The following is a 24,077-nucleotide window of genomic DNA, read 5'->3' as shown; positions in this document are numbered from 1 at the left end:
CTGCAACTACATAAAAAAAAAACGCACAGGACACTGTTGGCGCAGTGGTCAGTTTGCTCGTCCCATGTATGGAGGCTATAGTCCTCCAAGCTGCGGCCCAGGTTCGAATCCGACCTGTGGCTTCTTTCCCACATGTCATTCCCTACTTTCTCTCTTTCCGTGATTTCCAACTCTCTCCACTGTCCTATCCCTCCAATAAAGGCACAAAAAGCCCCAAAAAATAAATCTTCAGTGACATCAATAGGGTTATAATATATTGGCCTCACAGTGTGTGTAACCCACCTGTCCACAGTCATACACTCTCCGTGTTTACCTGTCATTTAGTCCGAACATGTCATAGTGTGTTACTTCTTCTTACTTTCTATTTACAGTGACACAAACGACACTGCAGAATAATCACAACAAATGCAGTTAGAATGCAGTAACACCCTGTCCATATCAAACCTGTATTTCTTGGTTTAAAAAAAAAAGTAACAATCAGTGCTTTGATTCATAGTGTTATGTAATAGGCAAAACCTCTTATGACACTGAACCATGTTGCATGATGTAATGTGTGTCACGGTGCAGTTAAATGGCCACCATGACATAGTACAGTACACGAACGAGTTCATGAATTTTAATGCCTTCCTCACTTTCATGTCGTAAAATCAAAGCGGTTCATCTCTCAACCGGGTGACACAGAATATCAGCAGAGCTCCTGCACTCAGTATTCACCTCCAAAAGATTGGAAACGAATGAGCAAATAAATCATAGCACAAGCTTGAATACAATAAATAAGTTCCTTTACTTGTATAGAACCCACGAGCTGTACGGTTCAAACAACTTCACATATTTATTAAATGATCGTTAATCTTTTCCTTGTAGAAAGGGAAGGTTCATACGTTTTTCTTACCCCTGAAAAATACAAACAATGAAATACAGGAAATGGTTTCACTGGGATAATTTGCAATGTTTGCTGCAAATGCTCTGTGCTGAAATTAAGATTAATTGTGCAGACCCAGTCAGCGTGCAGATGTTACTCCTCATCCATATTTAAGAACAACATCTGTCATGAGCATTACTACACCTCCTAATAAGACATTTGACAACAGTGTTTGTCATATCCCATTAGCCCATTGCATTCACATTTTTTATTTCATGGTCTCAAATCCCATAAACACACTTTACTAATCTATTTTAAGATCTTCTAAATAATACAACACAGCTCAATGAATTCTCCAAGTGTCCTGCCTCCTAACATAATAACGTCAGACAATGTCATGTTGACTGAAGAGCAGGTGATTGAGCGTTTTGTGTGCGTTAAACCTGCTGAACAGTGCGGTACAAAGGGTATCACGTTACTGCGTGTGCCAGAGATACGTAAACATAGAGATATACAATAATCCCAATGTTTGCTGCCAGCTTTCATTTCCATAAAAATAGGCTCCACCTGACATCGTGAAATAAAATAAGTAGGTCACACAGCAGCTGACAACTCACACCAAAGCTGAAATGCATTAAGACAAATCTGCCTCTAGAAATTAAAAACAAACCGTGAAAGATGCTGCATAAATAACCGCAAAATTTAAAAGATTCACACGTAGAATTTCGAATAATTTGAATGGATGGGGGAAATCAGAGAAGGACCATTTTCAGGATTTAAGAGATTGCCATTATACTTTTAAAGGACACATTTAATGCAGCGTGCGCTTTCAAATGATGGCTCACTGAAAACCTCAAATACTGACAAAATGCTGCTGCAATTTATTTTTCATAATAAAGTCAAATGCATCAAGACCATATAAATGACTTCAATTTAAACACAAGTACCAGAGAGAAATCAGCAGTTTTTTAGGGCTGGATAAACAGCTAATAAAAATAAGTAAGATAAAATGTAGATATCTTAAAGGAGCGACATGTAACTCTGACACCCAGTGTTTAAAATTGGTACTGCAGTCAAAATTCAAAACAATGGAGAGAGAACTGCCTCCCCCAAGCCCCATCCTCCCTAAAGTGGATGCTCATGCGGGTTGCCATGTCGCAGAGGCTTTTTAAGTCAGGTGCAATAAGTTACATCTGAACTAGTTTGCTTGCTTGCTTTCATTGAAGGAACACCTGTTAGATTGCCGTGATAACTAGTCTCATATGGCATACCTGGGGCGTCCAAAACGGCCATGTGGGGGCTCTCAAAACCGCCTTTCTTCTCTGGTAAAAACAAATAAAGACCATTCAGGACCAGAGTCTAAACTTCAAAGGAGGACATACTGGCTGCTGCATTGTTGCCAGAACTTCAACATAGCATGTTTCATTAATGTCTGATTATATAGTAAGGTCATTTTATGATTTAATTCACAACATATATTACATATTGCTCCTTTAAGACGGGTAACACCAAGCTTGAATCACTCTTATGGTCACTTTCTGAATTGCACAGAAGTGTGATCTTGTCAGAGGAGAATGACTGTCTCTTTCTGTCCAAGTGGCCGCTGTGGATGCATCATGTCACCACTCAGCTGCTGAAGCGTGAAGATCATGGAAGCTGTCCATTTCTATCAGCACCCGAGAGGTTGACTCATTTGTAAAGCGAGAAGCTAATGAAGTTGATCACTGATTCACAGTCGTTTCTCTTCTCAGTTTCTATGTTTCAGCTGTGAGACATCCAGTCAGGTGGAGAACTTGTAACACCCAAGAGAAAACACACCTCATTTTCAGGTGTTTTTACAAATCTCAGTTTTGGGCTCTTTTCAGTGTTGTTTTCAGTGTAATTATACAACATGGTAAAATGCCCAGAATAAAACTATTTGACATGATGTTTGGTAAAACATTACATTCATATAAAATGTTAAGATAAACACTTCATTAATCCATCTGCAGGTAATTACACCATACCAGCAGCTGAAATCACAGTCATGACACGTTATAAAAGCTGGACTAAAAACAGTAGCCAAGCAGTTATGTCGCGTAACCATTGTACGGAGGCTATGGTCCTCCAGCAGCGACCGTGGGTTCGAATCTAACCTTGATCCTTTGCTGCATATCATCCCCCCACTCTCTCCTCCCAACATTTCCTGTCTCTATTCAGCTGTCCTATCCAATAAAGGCTAAAATGCCCAAAAAACCATCTTAATTTTAGAGAAAAGATCATCCCTTTCTTCTGTCGTGTCCATAACAATAAGGGGAAAAAGAGGAAACCAGCCCTCAAACAAGATCCGCCTCCCGTCGCTCATATAGTTTTCTGTCCTTAAAATGTTTTTTAACCACAGTGATCATTTCTTTCAAAAGGGCAAATAATAGTAAAAAATATTCTTAATTCAATAAACAACAAATTGTAAACCTAATTCGAGCGTGTTACTTGAAATACTTCCATTAAATCAACATGTGATAGATAGTAGGCAATTCACTAACTCAAATAAATCCTATGTTTCTATGAGCTGCTTTGTGCTGTTACTAGTACATCTCCAGCTCATCGGGCTGTTCGATCTCATTTCCTCTTTGGCGGATAGTGGACATTTGGAGGACCGCAGACTTGGCCAAATGGATTGAAAAACCATGCAGGCACCAGCACAAATGTTAACCTAACAGATGATGGTACAGTCTGTTGTCCCTGTGGTCGCTGCCATACACTCTGTTCTACACAGACCACGAACAGCATCCGACCACAGAGGACAGGGTATAATTCAGACGGATATACTGGGAAAAACAGAACCTCTGTCATATCCTCGGGACATTTCATAAGAGCTGAAAATGTGAGATTTGGTGAGCAGGCGAGGGTCTTTATTTAGCCGGTCGGCTCTTCCTGAAGAACTGTGATCTGAAGATTTCTCACAGAAACAGAATATGGCAAATTTGCCAATGAACATGATAGTTATGTAAAATTCAAATGTAACAGCAAATAACTAATAAATTAAGTTATTATAGTTCACAATTTGGATTGTTAGTTCAACAGTTCAGACATTTAACCAGCAGAAATTTTTAACATTGTTGGTTTCAGGTTGTGAAATTAGATTTTTTTTTTCGTTTTTCTTCCATAAAATTTGACATCTTCTGTTTTTGGCTGTTGACTGACAAAACTATAGTCATTTGAGTATTTTAGTTTGTGCTGAACAATATAGTTATTCACCAGTTTGAACTAATATATAAAAAAAAAAAAAAAAGACCAAAAATGAAATCGGATAAAGAACAAGTTAACCTGGTAAATAACAGTCAAAAAGATTAGAAATTCTAAACCTATGGAGCTGCTATAGAAACTGCACACAATGCATGTGAAAGCCCACAAACACAAACACACACAAGCATAAAGCTCATGGGAGCAGGAAACATGCCTACAAAGGGCTGCTTGACATCAGGACTCAGGCATGATGTATTGCTTCAAATTCTGCCCCGTTCATCAATTTCTACTCCTGCGATGGCGCTTCCCCCCCCCCCCCCCCCCCCCCAACAACCTTCTGGATCAATTACCTCACATGCTCGGCCACTTCACAGCACTACATGTGTTTGCATGATTGCATTCTGTGTTGTGATCAGCTGTTTACATGCCACAGTGAAGAGACAAAGAGGTACTGTTTGTTCTGGATGAAGTCAGTAATGTCTTTATGACTAGGAAATAGTAGTCTCCCTGTATAGATGTGTCCTAGAGGCCTGTAAACAGTAGATAACATGGGTGACTGACAGCAGTGATGCACTGTCAGTAGCTTTTAAATTCAACAAAACTTGATCACTGTATTTGCACTTCAACATAAATATTAATATTAGGAGCCTATAGTCAGTAACTTTCCTTTAATATATATGACATATGTTTTAGATTTCTCTGCTGCTCTTTGCTGTGATAAACTGCTAACACCACAAATTCTTCAGTATCATTTAAGGTTAACCAACCATCCATCCATCTGTCTATCTATCTACCTGTCCGTCCATCCATCCATCCATGCCTACATCCATCCATTCTTCAATCCATCCATCCATCTGCCCAAACATCCATCCATCATCCATCCATCCATCCTTCCAATCTTCAATCATCTATCCATCCATCCATAAATCCATCCATCCATCCTTCCAACCTTCAATCAATCCATCCATCCATTCATCATCTATCAATCTACCCATCTGCCCAAACATCTATCCATTCATCCATCTATCCATCCATCCATCCTTTAATCCATTCATCCATCCATCTGCCCAAACATCCATCCATCCATCATCCATCCATCCATCCATCCTTCCAACCTTCAATCATCCGTCCATCCTTTAATCCATCCATCCATCTGCCCAAACATCCATCCATCATCCATCCATCCTTCCAACCTTCAATCATCCATCCATCAATCCATAAATCCATCCATCCATCCTTCCAACCTTCAATCAATCCATCCATCCATCCATCTATCAATCTACCCATCTGCCCAAACATCCATCCATCCATCCATCCTTCAATCCATCCATCCATCCATCTGCCCAAACATCCATCCATCAATCCATCCATCCCTCCTTCCAATCTTCAATCATCCATCCATCCATCCATAAATCCATCCATCCATCCTTCCAACCTTCAATCAATCCATCCATCCATCCATCCATCTATCAATCTACCCATCTGCCCAAACATCCATCCATCCATCCATCCTTCAATCCATCCATCCATCCATCTGCCCAAACATCCATCCATCATCCATCCATCCATCATCCATCCATCCATCCTTCCAACCTTCAATCCATCATCCATCTGCCCAATCATCCATCCATCATCCATCCATTCATAAATCCATCCATCATCCTTCCAACCTTCAATCCATCCATCCATCTATCCATCTGCCCAAACATCTATCCATCCATCCATCCTTCAATCATCAATCCATCCTTCCAACTGTCCATACATCAATCAGTTTGTCCATCCGTCTGACCGTCTTTCCTTCTGCCAATCCATCTATCAGACAAACCATCCATTCATTGGTTCGTCCGTCCATCCAGCCATCAGTCAAACCATCTGTCCATCCAGCCATCTATCCATTTTTTCCAAAATTTTCCATTAAGTTCTTTATATCAAAATGCAAAAGTGAATTGTTAACTAAACAGGAAAAGAAGAAGATTAAGTTTTGTCCAGAATATGAAAGGTTTGTTGTAAGACTCTGTACAGCATCATTGAAAAGAATACAAAGAATGCATATCAATAATTTAATGAAAATAAATGGCTAAATGTGCATCAGAGGATTTGTTTTAGTAGTAACTCTTTGAAATCAACCTGTCAGGCTGGACAGACAGGATTGATGCTTTCGTCCATGGCTTCCAGGCGCCTCTACTAATGATCCATTCAGAGCCATGGGAGTCTTTCCCTGATACAAATAACTCTTATTTACTGCCTCATTACAAATGAAATCTATAGCTGCAGGACTGGAGAGAGAGGAAAGAAAAACACCAGCCCACCAAAGGCCAATATACACCTGCTTTATGTATAACCATTAAAAATAATGAACCATGGCTCTGGAAACCAAAGATAGAATATAACCTCTCCATCCTATATTTGCGTTTGCTTTTTTTGTTTTGTTCATTATTTTTCAACCCTAACCCCCTTTTTTTTAACCCTAACCCTCTACAAAAATGTCTGCCCCTTTAAATCATTTTTATGAACAATGTGGTATAATAAAGTATCATAAGTGCTCATTTTAATTCACGTCATTTCATTCTAATAAAAAAGTTGCTTTAAGCTTTTGAAAAACTTAAACCTACTTGTTCAGGTCTGTTATGTTGAATGATCCTGTAGGTTCAGGAACAGGACCACGCCTCTCTTTTGTAAACTGTGCCACCTGTGCCGAACGAGCTCTTCAATCTCCTCCACCCTCGTGCTATTATTGTGCATGAATACCTATAAAAGCCTCGTATCCCTCCGAAAACCAATGAGTGATATGTCAAGAGGGTGTCAGCAAATCTAAACTCCATTCCACTCCCTTTTATCCCCGCCTACCTGAACCCTGAAGGATTTACCAAAGAAACTAAAACCCAGGGGACAAAATTAAGACGTAAATAAAAACAGAATGTGATGACCTGCAATATATTGAAACAACATATTTAAAATTAAAATGTTTTAATTTACGTTTGAGATTTTCCCAACTCTTTTGGAAACAGGGTTGAACTTTTTATATCAAGAATGGTTTGATTTTCTAACGATTTATGTCCAAGAAAATCCAAAATGAATCGAGAGGTTCCAGTTTTATTTGCATTTGTCAATTTGATAAGACCATGTCGGTCAACTAAAGTGAAACTTAAAGGAAGAAAATTAGACTTTTTGATCCAGTAGATGCCGTCCTTGAGCACCAGCACTAGACCAAAACAAACTGCTGTTTGGAGACACCTCCTCTGAAGCCTCACCTCCAGCGGCACACCTCCAATCCCCCTCCACTCGCGTTGGCACAAACTCCTACATCCTAAAGCATTTGAACCAAATTTGGTACATAAATATTTGAGGAGGTCAGCAAAAAGTTTCTCTTGTATTCCTCATTGGCTGCCAAATTAAACTAAGTGCTGCTATCTGACATTTACTAACAAGATAACTGCATGTTCAACTCAATGCTCATGTAGTTTGCAGTTAATATATTAGTAAAGTACTCGAGTAAGATTATTCCTGATTATTAAGATGCATTTCTGTACTACAAGACTTCATTTGATTTTATTGGTGTTTTTGAAACCATGACAAAGACAAGGTTAACCCTTATTATATAATTTGGTAGTTCATTTGCCACCCTATATTCCTTAAACTGTTTGGCCATGATTGAAACTGAAGATGTCATTTGGCAAATTTTTCTGTTAAGGACATAAAGCATTCAGAGCGTGAGCCAGCGATCCAAAATGTTTACTATCATGTGAACGGACACAAGCAACAATTCTGCCAACAAAGCTCTCCACCTCTTCTCTGTCTGTCTCCTGTGTCTACCCACACACACACACACACACACACACACACACACACACACACACACACACACACACACACACACACAGACAATGAGTTGTTTGTTTGGTTGTTATCTATGAGTGTCAAGTGGCCAGTTCTTGAGTCCATCGTGCCACACTCAAGCTTTATCTGTACAGACGCCAGAACTCGGTGTGGAGTCCCATCTCCATCCTTTTCTCTCCTCTGACCGCCTCCACTATCAGACCAAGTCTTACAATGCTAAAAGCATTCTCTCTTCATTATATCCAACACCAACATGGTTGGACACCTTGGAGAAGTGGAACCATGCCACCATCTAAAACTAAAAACCAAATAAGGGAATTGGTCTCATAATCCATTCATAGAGTTAAGTCTCAAAGAGTTCTCCCTCACACATCCCTTCAAAAGTACAATCACTAATCAGGTGTATTTGTAATTTGCATCATTGCCTCACTACAGGTGAGTCATACATCAAACAACATGCAGTTGTGCATAAACTGTAGTGGGCTGGTTACATTAATCCTGTAAACTGGAGAGAGTCACTCTTAAAACTGCAACTTCTAATTATTTTCATTGACAATTTGCCTCTTTATTATAATGTTTTACTTCTTTTGGTTTATAAATTGTGAAATATGTCAATATGTCACATTTCAAAGGTATTCAAATTACCCTCAAAGAAGAATAAAGAAACTCAAATACAACAACATAAGAAGCTGGAATCCAGAAATATTGACTGTTGTTGTTCCTTGCAAAATTACTCAACCTGATCTAAAGATATTCAAGATGCTAAACTTACTGATTAATCCTGTTAGCTAAAGTTAATGTTGTTATGCAAAGCAATGAATACAATTGAAATATTAACCAACTAATTATTGATACTTATTTACAGATGAACATTGGTAATCATACATGTATGATCATAGACTCATGCACTTACAATAATTCTACTGAAATGATTCATTGGACGAACTGAAAATGGGAAAAAGCATGAGATACCATCTAGTTCTTCCCTGATGACTGTGGAAGTATTTGCAGGGGAAATGATACAGAAGCAAACTAAAATGCTCCTGAGTAAGTTTCAGCTTTCTTCTATCTTTTTTGGTTTTGCGAACAAGCTCTACAGACACACTGACATGATTTTCCTTGACCAACACTGTAGTGCAACTCTAAGAGGCTGAGAAACACTACAGATATTAACGAACAATGGTTGTACTGATGAAATTATACACACAAAAACAAAAAATCCCAAGCAGGAGATGGGCGTTATGAGCGTACACTCTATGGCCATCTGAACAAGACTCCGTCAATGGTCAGAGAGCCAAACAATTTCCTGAGTAGAGTAGATTATAACACATTCATCTGGAAATGAGTCGGACGAGCCTTGAGGTCATTACAGGTCGAGGATGCAACAGATGCACTATTTCCCCCTCCTGCTGCCTTACAAGTGCTTAGACAGAGTCTCATTTCTGAAGAAATCCAGACATCCACAAGATAATGACAAGTGCTGATAGCAAATCACAAGGACAGTAAGAGCTCAAAAGAAGTCCTCTGTAGTGCTGCCAATAGTGGTCTAAACATAGTACCTTTTTACCTGCTCTTTTGTTACATAACAATGACAACCTGCTCTTTTGTAATGTTAAAAGACAAAGAGTAAGGTCTTTTACCTGCTTTTTGTAAAGTGTCTTTCGAGATAACACTTGTTATGAGTTGACGCTATACAAATAAAAACTGATTGATTGAATTGAGTACAGCAGCAATGATTGTAGTAAGAGTGACTTAAGAAAGAGAGGCACACACAGGTAGGGTTGTCATGATACCAGAGTTTTAAACTTCGATATGACTCTAGTGATACCATGGCAACAAAATACAAATCCATGCATATATTGGGTCATTTCTTGTTTTTTAAATTTCAAAAGAAAATGGAGGCGAACTCCTGCACTGTGTCGAATTTGTGCAATTTAGAAAGTGCTGTCGCTCTGTCGCTCACAGTAGCTGTTGGTGCTTTTTTGTTTTTTTTTAAAGCTTCGGTACGTCTTCCAAACGACTGATCATTACAATAACAGACAACCTTACATATACATCAGTGTCAAGATATACATTACTCGTCAGTTTTGTGGTGGAATTTCTGTAGTTATTTAGATTATAATGTACAGATGTCGTTAGGTTTATTCACTGTTCTCTAATGTCAGTCAGACCTGACAGAGTTCAGCTGTTATTAGAACACCAAGTACAGCTTAGAGAGTATCAACTGTTCTTCCTGATATCTGCAAGGATGTTTGGTAGACTTATTGTCTGCTCCAAAGTGTAATTGACGTCACAGTTTAGTCTAGGTGGGTCAATGTGACACGACCCTGATAATGATAATGTCTTTTAGGATATACGCGATGCCTTTCGAGAAGTTCGGCAGATGCGATTGAGCGAGACACGAGTACAGAAGTGTGATGCTGAATCATGTCTCCTCGACGAGCATTCGTCTGATGAATAAACTTTCATCAACGTAAGCCATCTGAGTCAACTGAGTCTTATTGTATGGAGTCAAGTCTTAGTAATTTCTTCAACAAGTTTGACATTTCAACAAAGTATTAAAAGAGTAAAGTGAGTCCTCTCCTCCTTCACAAATTCTTTTGTGGCTTAAAAAAAAGGGGGGTCAAATTCCTGGAAGGAGCTACTGAGATCTTGTCGAATAGCTGAAACCAGAAGTTTAAAACCAACCCCATATTTCGGGACTGACATGTTAAACAATCATCATTAGGGTGCAGAGCATTTCTTGTAAAAACATAAACTTTTATGCTAAGATTAATATAACATATACACATTTATTATTTACCCCTGAAAGAACGAGAGACAGGTGAGATGAAAATGTGTTAACTCTTCTGGAAACCCACCCAACTCGCCCTTGCCGACACTGTGGATAAGACGGAAGGTGTAAAAAAAAAAAAAAAAAAAAACCCTCCAACTTGAATGTCCAGGAGGCAGCCTGGATGTCAGATGGAGTAACAGAAAGGTCTTGACAGATTCTCGCTCAGTGGGATTCCCTCCGCCCCTCCACCCAGCAGAAGCAGCAGCAGCTTCTACATTTATTGCCTTTGTAAGCATTTTTCCACGACTGTGATACATTTTTATCCCACGGATGCTTGATCTGCACATCAATAATAATGTTTGCCTCGCTTGCATCGAAGGCAAAGTGTAGGTCTATATGTGTGTGTGTACCACCACCTATGTGTTGCATCAGTGACAATTTATACTTAAAGACAAGAGGATGTGATGTTTCTTTATCGTACAGTCGTGTCTTAAATGTGACAGTCAATAGGTGCAGCTGCTGGTCTTTTCTGCACCTTGATGATGTAAAAGGTGGGATGTGATGAATGTAGAGACAGATAAAAAGATACAAATGAAGCCACATGGGAGGAAAAGATGTTGTTTGGAATTCAGTACACACATTTGAACACCCTTAATGCCTATAAACAGAGCTTTACTGTATGCAATGAAGACCATATGGAGAGATGGTAAAGACATACGTCTGCTGCCGCTGAGCCAATAACTGTTAGCATCAGTGAGAAAACTGTACAGTTGGCTGATTGAGGAGCCCTTTCACACACACTTTCTCTCAAATACAGACATGCCGACACACACAAACGCGTGCACACCCTTCCCCCAACCTCTTCCAACTCCCCCGAGAAGAGTGCACACTCAGCCCACTCGAGTCTCAGCGCATTCTGTGGGTGTTTGTGATGGGATCAACCAGCCGCGGCACGAAAAGAAAAAGCATGGTTCACAAGTGTCAGACGCCCCTTCCACTCACCGCCTCTGAGTCTTCAAATCCATGTAGGTACAAGTTATCGTACATGGAGGAGTCAGAATCCGACAAAAGCAGCTCTTTGGCGCAAAAATGGGCAGGAGTGTCAAAATGATCAACCTGTTCCAGAGAGGATGGATGATGATGATGATGAGGAGGAGGAGGAGGAGGAGGGCAGGGGAGCGTCAGAGCCCACCAGCAGTCTCTTTCTCCACATGAAGGTGGACCACAGAGCAGCCAGATCACACTAGAGCAGCAGATAGAGGGGAGGGAAAAAAACCAAGGTGTGGCTCTTTGTTTTCCTGATGCTGAATTGGATATTATTGCCCCCGAGCCGAGCGAGTGTTGGTTCCCATTATCAGGCAGCCTGGTTGTCCCCAGAGGCAGAGCAGACCTGGCATTTCATCTGCCTTCCAAGCTCAGATCACACAAGCCAATCCCTTCCTCCAGCTCTGGCTGATGACAGAGGTGGGGTGCTGCCTGCCGATTGGCTGGTCCAGGCTCCAGTCAATAATACTCAATAAGGACGAGGAAGAGAGGGAGAGAGAGAGAGAGAGAGAGAGAGAGAGAGGTCTGCAGTCTGTGAGTGGGGTTAACCAGCAGACTTTGTGTTGGCATGCAACTGTGTGTTTGCGCTGAACCTTAGCAGCCATGAGTAAAGGTTGGCATTTCATTTACAATACCAGCAAAGGGGGAACAGCGGGGTGATGACACGGGAGACAGACCTGATGCTGCTCAGCCCCTGATCTGTCGCAACGACAGCTCAAGACTTCACAGCTTTGTTAACAGGTAGAGAAGACAAAAATAATCTAGAAATCGCTTATACAGGAGTAGTGATGGTTTATAAAGTCAAGTGATGAAGAGAAATCATTTTAAGTTTGATGTTTGACATCTTTCCTGAGGAAGTTCCTTGTTGAAGATATTCACAGAAAAATTGAGGGAAGTCTTTGAATATCAGCAAAATGTTGTTTTTTTTTAATTATTATTCTGACACTCAGTGAGTTGTTCCCTGATATTTCTTATTATTTAAGCCATACTTCCAGTGAGGCTCATTAAGTGACTTTAGAGTTTTAATCACATTAAAAATTAATCTTAAAGCAGAAAAGATTTGGAGATGGAAAAACAATAAAAACCTTCTTTTTTTTAAAGACTTCCTGGCAACTTAAATGTGAAGAGAAACGAATGACTTTATCGAGAGTGAAATATTCTAATCAAAGCTGTTAATTAGAAATATACAAAAAGGAGAGAACATTCCCTCTGAAGTCACGTAGCAACATCTTTATCCATGCTACTTCTATGAGCACAATACAATTAACAACACGGCTTGTGCCTTAAATAATAAAAATGGATTCATTAATAAACTGCACCACCTGTACATCTTTTTCAGTGTGAGTGAAACTGCAGAGAAGGTTGTTTGAAGCGTCTTCTTTGCACACAGTAGAGCAGCGGCGCCCTCTCCTGGCAAACGGTGACACAGCAGACGAACCTGCCGCTCTTATCAGCTCGTGCCTCTTCATCACACTTTTTCTTCTCTCTTCGTCTAAACAAACACCTCTCAGAGGAACACTGTCTGGCTTCAGAATCGTCTTTCAGATTTTGTAATGGGAGAACAGCTGTGAAGTATCAACGAGCTTAGTGTTACTTTGACCACTGCAGCTCTCACACGGATCTCCACTATGAAAGCAAAGTGAGCCACAGAAGATGAAGGAGAAGCCTTTTCAGACAAAGTACCTCAACTCAACTCAACACAGCAGCAATTTTACATGCAACTAAAAGTGCCCAAAGACTACAGATGCATAACGTTACTCACAGATTAAATTGTTTAAGATAAGAGATTAAAAGAAAAAGGTGCAGGTGAGTGTGTTTTTCTTTGATCGTGTCTATGTGTTCAATGTATTTTGATTTCATTTTGAAGGGACAAAAATAAAGCTTAAACAACATTTTCATGAATGAGGTTTTTCGCTGTCTGCTGGGCGCGTGTCTCTCTGAGTGAAGTTTGCATGGCCTCTCAGTGTGTATGTGGGTTCCCTCCATGTACTCTGGCTTCTTCCATCGGTCCAAAGACATGCTTGTAATTGATGAATACAAATTTTGAGTTGATATCAAAATAGGGGTAAGGCAGTCTGCCAGATTTTTCTTCTCTGTCTTATGTCCCTTATAAATGAATCTCTTTCGGGTTTCGGATCAAAACTGAAAGACTTGGAAGAAGGTTCTACAGGATGTCGATGCTATGATCTTGACTGCTTGAACTACTGACTCCCAGATTTGACTCAAAGATGGTTCTCTTTTAACGCTAAATGTATTGTTTTGTCTCTGTCTGTAACTCCGTGTTTTTGACTGTCTCGGCCAGGTCTCCCTTAAAAAAGACTCTTAATCTCAATGGGACGAACCTGGTCAAATAAAGGTTAAAATAAATAAACAATCAGACTTGTTGTTTCAAACAGAGGGCCCTCTACTGGTCAACAAAAGATAATGATGTATTTATACACTTCTGCATTGAGCTCTCTTCTTGGAGGCTTGGTCCTTTTCTTTGTTTTGTTGGTAGTCCAGTTTATATTCAGAGTTTGGTTTATATTCACCTGTTATTTCATTAACTTCCAGTGGTCTTTACTGTTGAAACTTTTAGACAGGTGAAACACTGATCCTAAAAAAGAGGAGGAAAGAAATGGGAGGGCGTTGAAAGCTAAAACCACCTGAACAGCGTGGCAGCTTGATATTTGTCGTTTCCTTAAAAGTGTCCTGTTCACCTTCGAAGGGGGGGGTCTCCTGGGGGATGCACACCGATTCAAAGTTGCTCACAGACGGAGTGCTTCGTGTCAGTGTGAGCAAAGCGAGTGGTGACCGGGCCACATGAAGTCATTCACAAATGAAAGTCTGCTGAGTTGAGCCATGTGGCCTATATAGGAGGGATTATCAGCGTGAAGAAGCTCTTGAAATTTAGGTGAAAGGGACATGTTTGTGTAATGCATTGTGACTTCGTCGTGAAACTTAATTTCTTGGAGAAAGCTGTAAAATAAAAAGCTGTGCCATCCCCAATATGGAGCAACATTAAAATGTGCAGCTCTTACATTCATACTTTGCATTTCAGACAGCAGGGAATGAAGCGCAGTGACCTAAGATGTGAATGTGGGCAGAGAATTCATCCTAGACGTTTAAAAAAAAAAAAAAAAAAAGGCAGAGATGAGGTCTTTTGTTCAGAGCTGCAATTCTGCCATAACTTAGCATTCATTTTGAGGTCGGCCTCTGCTGAGAAGACCATTAAAACATTTGAAACGGTCCTTGCAGAACTCATTACTGTACAACATTTGCATTGCAAATGAAGAGGGTTACTCACCACGACATTCTGCGTGTAAAGTATTGTTGCAGGTTTAACAAAAATATATAAGGATTTATCTTCTATGTAAGGTCTGGGATACATTTGCACTATGTATGTTGTGTATACGGCACAAATATGTTAGCATCGTTTAGAAGGTTGCCAACATATTTGTGCAAATCGAGGCAGTGCTCTCCTTCACTTTGAGTCAAAAATAAGACTGATGTTTTTGTTTCTTCTAAAAGCTTCTGTAGCCTGTCTATACCACCGATCATTTAAATTATTAAATAAACAGAGATTGTTATTATTTTAAAACACGTTATCAAAAGTGACCAATGTATCAAACATTTTTTTTTACAATCTTAGTCCACAGTTTCCCTCCTTAAATGATGGAAAACATTGATTTATAGTTCATGTTTGGTAGCTAAATGAAAGTTTGAAGGAGAATAACTCATCTATCTTCCAGACTGTTGTTGCTTTCGGGTCCAACAACAAATAAAACATAATATTGTACTTATTTGACACAAAGATGTGAACGTTTTAAACTGATTATATCACTTCATTAAAGTCTCATCTCTCAGTTTTCATGTTTTCATCAGATCTAGTCTCCACTCAAGTCTTGCCCAGCCTTCCCGTGTGACTCAGCTTCGGTACACAATGATTTCTTCTTGTTACATTTCACTGGATTTTGGATCGAGTCCACATTGTTTGTATGCACATGCTGTCTTCCTCTTCTCTTCTTTAAGTGGCCCATTTCCCATCACCTCCACCGACTGTTATTTCAGACTGCAATCTATTAGAAATGTTTGTACAGTGTCTGAGGACACACTTTAAAGCACTCGTCCATGTGTGTGTCAGGAGGATTAAAGATATCAACTAGGGATTAATCGCTCCAGGCCGACACTGGAATATCAACCTTGAAAACAGAAAACCCTTCCCCTGGAGTCTGGGTCTCGCTCTTTGCCTACAACAGTATTGAATTTTGTTGAAGTTAATTTCAGAGAACACAGATACAGGATATATAAGAGAGCCGTCACAAACATTAAAAGCTTAAAAAAGTGCCATAGTTAGCTGGCTATGTGAATAAATAATATTAGAGAACTGACAACAGTGAAAAGGTCCTCTGTTTGGTGTTGATGCTGCTGCTCTGGATTATTCCTGAGAGCAAACATCTGTCAGTTTTTTTTTTCTCTTGTTTTGATTGCTCAGACTTTGACTGGGAAACTGTTCAGGCATCCGCAAAACCCACCACGCATCACAAACATCTGTCCACACAAACGGTGCATGTAGATATTCGTTGCACCATCTGGGAGAATCAGCTCTCTACCAGCACCTTTCTGGGACAGATCCAGAGATATTGGCACGTCATGCTGTGACTCATACTGATCAACAAACTCTTCTCCAATACATTCTGTCCTTTTCCCTTTCAAAATTGACTGGATGAAACGCTGACATTTTGTCATCTTCATTTTTTAAGTGCTATTTTCTTTGAACATGTCTCTCTCTGTATTGTTTTCCCACCCCCCCTCTCTTTGAGACCTTCTCTTTTGCCCTAAGTGGTGTCTGTGTGCAATCATCCCACACACTCTGGCCCGGAAAGTTTACTCTCTCATCCTCACTTAACCCTAATACTTGTAAAGTCAATCTGCAGGGAATTCGCTAACAGAAAACTCCACTTGAAGTCTGAAAACAAACCTTTTAACTAACCCCTTTTTCTCGGGAATAGACTTCTTCAAGGGCGGTCCGTTTTCTGCCAACTTATGTGTTTCTGTCAGGCTGCAAACTCCGGGGCTGAAAACTAAAGCTTAGGAGAAAGTGCCAATAAAAAACTGCAGTACAGCAAAAGGTACTTGAGGCTGACTCCAAAAGCCAGTCAGCCTAAACTGAACACTGGAAGGGGTTTTGTAGCCTTTTGGTTTCAGAAGTGAAGTCTATGTGGAACTGCATTATTACTGAATTCTTTCAAATGGCTAGCAGGGGGCTGCTTCACTAGTCGCCAATCAGCAACCTCCAGTGTCGAAAAATGAAGCCAATGTGGAAGTGCACAGAACTGCAGTTCCTCCAGTGTCCACTTGAGGCTCGCCGCAAAAGCCCGAGAAGTCACATACACATCCATTCATTTAGATTTTATGAAGGATATGAGTTATTTCCTAGCCTGAGCTTTTAACTATATTACTGTCAACAGGCTTGTTAATAAGCCTTGGGCATGAATTGTTTAGCTGTTCTCCCAACATGGTGACTTTATAGTTTTTGAGGAGTGAGATGTCACCACATCAGAACAAGAGTCCACACACCAATGGATGACATCATGGCGGTCACTTCCAATTCTTTTATCACAGTCTTTGATTTTTGAGTGTGCTCTTTTGACAGATTTTTGGTGGGTGAATTTCGACTGGCGATATTTGAATCACAATCTGATGACAGTTGTGGGGTCGTGTCTTTTTTTCTTGCCAAGGCCGTCAATCAAAAATCAAAAACCACACCCACACAGTCCTGGTGATGCACGCTATCTGTGCTTCTGAGGATTAGACTTTTAGAAAATCTGTCTTTCTGTGATTTTGTTCCCAAACTGTTATTTTGATCTGTTCCATTAAATATTGAACATTTAGTACTAAAGAGAGATTTTTGAGAACTGAAGCCATGTTTTTAGCGAGGTAACATGTCCTTGGAATGAAGTGAAGAGGAGTTTAATCACTGAATGAGCATGAATAATCCCTGTGTAGCCATAAATGCAACATTTCAAAGCAGAAGTAAAGATGTGACATCATGTCACTTAGCTGAAAGGATTTCCTGTTCACAATCTGAAGTAAAAGAGTGTGATGTCAAAATGTCATGAAGCAGATAAAAAGAAATCTACTATAATATTATTTATTTAGAGGTTAAATTCTTTCAAGCTTTGTCTTCTTTCATGGTAGAATTTCCTGTAAAAAAAAAACATTAATCGTGCTTTGTGCTGAAAAGGAGCAGGAGGAGGAGGAGGAGGTTTCCTGCTAATCAACCTTCTGCGCTTGACCCCATGTTGTTGAAGGGCAGCTGTTACTATGGATACGCGAGTGAATCAAAAGGGAGCCCACTGCTCCTTTTCTCACCTGATGACGATCACACCGGTGATGACACAAATCACAGCGGGGGTGTTAAAGAAATCTGTGAGTGTGGAATGAAGAATGGAGTGAGATAAGAGACATTATGTGGGCCTATACATTTCTTTATCCTTACTTGTGTTTTCATCTTCTGCATTTATCGGGTTTCTTTCTTTATACATTAAACATCTCCTCAACATATTTTCTTTTTCCTCCTTTCTGTGAGCCCCATCATTACTCCGTGGCAGTGGGCATGAATATACTTAAGGGGCGTATCAACAGGTTGAACATACCGAGCGTTAGTCTTTTAACTGCAATGCACATTAAGAACTGTTTTATTCTTGAAGAATCCAAAAATCATCCAGTGCCGTGCTCTGTTGTTATAATGTTTATAAAAACAGATTCCAGGGTGATGATGGCCTAGCGATTAGGTCGCGCTACATACACAGAGGCTACAGTCCTACGAGCAGCCGGCCTGGGTTCAAAGTCCAACCTGTGGCCCCATTCCTGCATCTCATTCCCATCTCTCTCCCAATTTCCTACTCAAGATTCAAGATTTGTGTTTGTCACATGCTCATAGAGATGTGTAGTGAGATGTAACGACTGTTCCCTAAGGCTGTTCAATAGACACTCAAAAATCACGATTAGAACATATATACAGTAAAATGTAGAAATATAAGATTTAAAAAATAAATATATGAAAGTATACAGAATGTAGAAAATGTAAATGATATTCAAGTGAAGAATGTCCAAGGACTCTGTCCACTGTCCTATCAAATGAAGACAAAAGCCCATCAATATATCTAAAAAAAAATAAACAAAAACAAACAAACAGATTGCATCCTGACAACCCCATAGGGAGGAAAATAATTCATCGCTCTTCATTGACTTTTTATTTTGTGAAGATGCCTCCTCTTCAGTTTTATCAGCTAGCAAGTGACAGAAAAGCTCAAAGCTGCAAAGTGACAGGATGCACTACAAACGGGTTCAAGAACGCATATCTAGGTTTTTATGAGCATCTCAAACTGAAAATCTGAGTGTTTAGGAGTCAAAAAGTGGATAAAGGTAGTACTGTGGTGGCAGAGACTAAGTAAGCCTATACCTGGGACTCGTTCATATCAAAATAAAATTCAAAGTCCAGATATGTTTGGTGATTTATTCAACAAAAGAGTGACGATGATAATAAGGATGACGGTCAACAGAAAACATTCAAACCCATTCGCCCTCTTTGTCTATCCTCCTGCCACACCAATGCACAGGTACAAATTAGGTAAAGCCACGCCCACTGCAAATGACCAGAAATGATATCAAAACCCATATAAGGAGCAACACATAACAAATAATCTACAGAGGTAAAAACACACATTAGGGCTCTTACATGTAGTAAGACAACACTTAAACAGAGAGAAAGAGAACACGGTGGATCAAAAACACTCTGTACAAACTGTACAGGTTGAAGATTAATTATGCAAGGCCTGGTTTTGATCTCTGCGTTGTTAAAGGATCAGTTACCTTTTTGATTAAATCAAAGAATTTTCAATATCAAAGTATTTAACCTTCTGGCCATTCAGTGGAATAATTCCCTCCAGAAAAAAAACAAGATAAGAAGAAGACACTGAGAGAGATCAACTCAATTCTACTCCGTCTGGTCCTTGACTACTTCACACGCAAGGATTGTTAACTCTCACATTGTTTATCATTTATCTTAAACTCAGCACTCAGAATGTAAAGAGGCCAACAATCGTCCAATAACAGAATGTGCAATACTCTTACAATATCTCTACTGTGCAATACGGCACTTTTGTATGACTTGACACAGAAATGTTACTAGGAGGCTGGCCGGAAAAAGTCCGGGCAAAGTCTGGTTGAAAAAAAAAAAACCTAGCGTTCGCACATGCAGATCATCCCAAAGATTTCTGTGCATTTGTGAAAACAAATAGGAGCTGCTAAAATAATCCACTGACAATGTGACATCTTGTATTTTCAGGGGTTAAAGTTCTTTATTTGTCTTTCAGCACTTAGCTTCATTTTGTTGTACAAATGTTTTTCCCTCAGCTGAGCATATTTAACTCTTATGTTGTGTGAGGCAATACTCTGTCTCTACACTAAACTGGCACAGGTGAAATCTTATTTGTCTTATTGCATTACGGTTTTAGACCAAATAAAAAGTACAACCTGCAACATCTGCATAGTCTCTCTAAGGAAAACCTCACATAGGAATACTGACCTACATATGTTGGATAATGCTGCAGCCACGGATTTGAGCACTTGACATTATCATTAATCACATCTGGATGCTAAGATTTGAAACGCCGTCATGTGCTTTTTGTAAGCATGTGCATGTGACCTTATTCGATGCCATGGCGTTTGCTCCGAGGGCCGTCAGCACATGATGGAGGAGGTCAGGTGAAGAAAGACAGGGATGACAAACTATCCCTGGATTGCTGAATGGCCTCAGCTCCCTTGATAACTTGTTAGCCAGGCGTCAAAGTGCAAGTTAATTCCCAGCTGAATTAAGAATTACAGAAGGGACTTATTACAGGAAACCAATCTGAATTTGTTTTACAGTGGCATTTATACAGGAGGCGGCAGTACGAGTATTCAAACAGCCTGTGCCTGATCCTGTACTTATGAATAATACATGGTTGTTAGACGCCTCATGAGCAGCTGAGCGGGATGAATTCCCAGGCGGATACAAATCAAGGTCATCGTTTCCCTCTCCTAACTAGAACAGAGGCCAAAAGTTTGTCGGATGTCGAAGTCCTTACTCACACTTCTTCCTTTGAAATTGGACTCAAACTGTCATTGGCTTCGGAATGGACAGTTTTCTGGATTGATGGTGTCAGACCACAAGCTAACTCTCCAAAAAAAAGAAAGAGACATTAAAACATGAGTGTCTTAATCAAAAAAAAAATAATCCACAACTGTGTTCAACACTAATTCTAAATCCTGGCATGGTAACTCGCATCATAAAAACAAATTCTCATGAAGACTGTCCCAGAATAAACAGTGTTTTAATAGAATTATTTACAAGACATTTTGCCATTATTAGATAGAACAGCTGAAGAGAGACGAGGCAAACGGCTAACAAACAGGTGTTGCAGCGATGGAAGCGGGCAAGGGAACTGGTTCAGGTAGAAATGATTCTACTCGACCTAAAAAGCCTCTGCATGTTTCTAAAAAGCTCCACGAGCAGAAACGTGCTCAAACTAGGATCAATGTTGGAGATGCTTTTGAAAAATGGAGAGAGGTTAGAACGCAGAAAGGTTTACAGACCGATGGCTGGCTAAACACTGAAGCTTCAGTGTCCACCACATGGAAACCAGCAACCACATGAATCGACAGGAGGGGGCGGGGGGAGACAGCTCTCTTCAATGTTTTGAATTTGGGTTGCAGTACCATTTTTAAACGCTAGGTGTCAGTATCATATATTGCTCCTTTAATTATTATTTTTTTTAAGTTAAAAAAGTAGGCAGGACTTTGCTAGCAACCAAACCAGTCCAAAAATGAATATCCATTTAGGATACCAGACCAAAACACAAGCATCATTTATGCGACAGAATGGTGTGTGTGTGTGTGTGTGTGTGTGTGTGTGTAAAGTGTAGCTTAGTTAAACTATGTTAAAACAATCTTTCATTTGCGGTAGTGAAGCCTCATGAACTCTACGTTTAAAGGAGTCCTACCTGTCTGAGGATGAAGCTGGTGGAGGTGGTGCTGCCATCAGACCTCTTCAGCCGGCTGCGTCTGGAGTAAGTCCCTCTGTTAGCCTGGGGAGGACCGAACAAACAAATAAAACCCTCTGTTTCTTTTTTTTTCTTTTGTATCGCTCTATATTTGCTGTTTCTGCTCCAAATATTGGTCCTGCACAGTCGTCTACATCACACAAACTCAAGGGCACCTTCCCTCCAGAAACCCCATTAGAACCAACATCTCAGCCCCCGGGGCTGACAGGACTTTGGTTCTCTCCAGCTTGTCCTCTATGATGACCTATTTGTCCAAAGACGTCTGCTTTATTGACTCCCTTACCAAAATCCGCACAGATTCACCTCATGTCACCCATTTGCATACGCAGTTAATCTGTTTCAGTGCTTGAGGAGCCAATGAGGAAACACTTCACCTGAGATCCAAGAGGAGGAGCGAAACATGATAAATGACTTCTCAGCTTTTCTTAAACCGTCTGTGGCGTCCTCTCGTTATGATCAGGTAAATCAGTGACTGCTGTTTGTGCATGTCTTTATATCATTCATTTAGGGGTATACATTTATCAAGTCTTTCTTTATTCATAAATCTGCTCACTGTTTTCTATAAAACTGGAAAATTGTGAGAAAAAAAAACAGTAATTGAAGTCCAAACCCCAAAGTTATTCAGCCTGCAAAACAGTTTTATCCCAGCTTTTTTATTATTTACTTATTTGTTTATTTGACATGCACATACAGTGACATTAGTGATGTGACATTTAAACGTACACAACTCCCAGATGCACTGCTCTTAGTGTTTATATGAAAATGCTAATTTGCATCACCTGTCCACGCTTTAACATTCTCACAGGGTCTTTAACAGCTTCCTGTATTCGCACAGCCGATGATTATTTCCATATAGAGCACTGCTCGATTAATCGACTGACTGTTTCAGCGTTGCATTTATGTATCTGTTTTTAGATTTTCAATTAGTGTGCGTGTTTCCCTGCACCTTTTACATAGTGTCATCAGTCAGAACGAAGCCCCAGTTTATCTATCTATCTATCTCAATGCTCAATGGGATTTATCTGCGTGCATTTAAGGACACTGGCGGTAGAAAAAGTGATGCATGAGAGTAAGCCAACAAATGTAATCCCTGTTCTGTATCACCTCCTATATATATGAAACAAATTCTGCTTTAGAGCTAAAAAAAATAAAAAAAATATTTTTCCTTTCTGGGGAAAATAAAGTGACTTGGATCAGCTCATACATCATGAGTGAAGTTCTGTCAGATAATGGTAAATAATTAAGAGCCCATTTTAATTTCTTTCTGAATAAATCAGATACTCAGCATACTGCAGGACCTGCAGCTTCTGCTTGATTAATGACACCTCAGGGGCTCATTAGCAACCATGAAAAATGTATCTTCAGTTTAACTGGGTGCAGAATGAGGAGTTTAGTGACTATGGGAAGCAGGGCTTAATATGTCGAATCAGTTGTTTTTTTTATTTCCAAGTGCTCCCCCCCTATAATATGCATTTTTCCAATCAATATCATTGGTCGAAGTCCTATTTTGTGTTTTATATGATCCTTTAAGTGTCCAAAAGCAAAGCTGAAGGAGGAAATTAAGCAGCATCTGTGATTCATGTTCCTACCTGAAACACTGGCTTCTGCATCCCCTCTCCTATCCCGTGACGAGTGTAGATGTGCCGGGACATCTCAGCCAGTTCATCGGTCCAGGGCGGAGGCTGCCGCTCGGTGCCGCTCCACTGGAACTGCTGCGGGTCCGGGGGTGGACAGTGCACCGCCGGCTCCAGCTTGGCTCCGGTTCCGTTTCAACAACAACAGAGGAGAAAGAAGAAGAAAGCAGAAAGCACGGTCTCGGCTGTGGAGATGAGTTCCGCACTCTGCAGTAGATCTGCTGCTGCTGCTGCTGCTGCTGCTGCACGGATGAAGCTCGAGCATCAACCCTCCCCCCTCCCCTCTGATCATCACTCAGGGCTTCAATGGTGCTGTGTTCACGGACAGCTCAGAAATTTTGCATTGTAGTTAGAGCTGCACATTAGGGACCTACTAAGAAGGATAATTTCAGTATTTTCTCTATCCATCACTTAGCTGTTAAATGTGTTCATTCAGTTTTCCAAACATTAAGCACAATTTCAGTTGTCACCATAGTTGAGTCCTGTCATCTCACATAGCCTAATCCATATTTTATATTAAACCTCTACAAAGAATCGCAGTCACATTCACATATTCAAGAAACGGTCTCCACATTCTGATGGAGTCAGCTGTCACATCCTGGAATATGTTG

General features: G+C 40.1%; 1 protein-coding gene across 2 annotated transcripts in view; it reads right to left on the bottom strand.

The window, feature by feature from the left end:
* The window catches only part of cacnb4a (calcium channel, voltage-dependent, beta 4a subunit), a 40,743-nt gene extending 17,021 nt beyond the window's left edge, over nt 1-23,722 (bottom strand). Inside the window, exons 1-2 of one of the 2 annotated variants that reach the window (XM_065962374.1) lie at nt 23,422-23,722; nt 21,773-21,856 (exon numbers count right to left, since the gene is read on the bottom strand). In XM_065962374.1, the coding sequence (XP_065818446.1) occupies nt 21,773-21,856; nt 23,422-23,484 (147 nt within the window). In that variant the 5' untranslated portion in view covers nt 23,485-23,722. Of the gene's footprint in view, nt 1-11,702; nt 12,138-21,772; nt 21,857-23,421 lie in introns of those variants that run through there. The other variant, XM_020649165.2, reaches the window with a different exon arrangement.
* Between the last annotated feature and the right edge of the window lie 355 nt (nt 23,723-24,077).

The sequence above is a fragment of the Labrus bergylta genome, chromosome 13 (assembly GCF_963930695.1).
Source record: "Labrus bergylta chromosome 13, fLabBer1.1, whole genome shotgun sequence".
NCBI lineage: Eukaryota > Metazoa > Chordata > Actinopteri > Labriformes > Labridae > Labrus > Labrus bergylta.
This window is presented reverse-complemented; position numbering and strand designations above follow the sequence as displayed.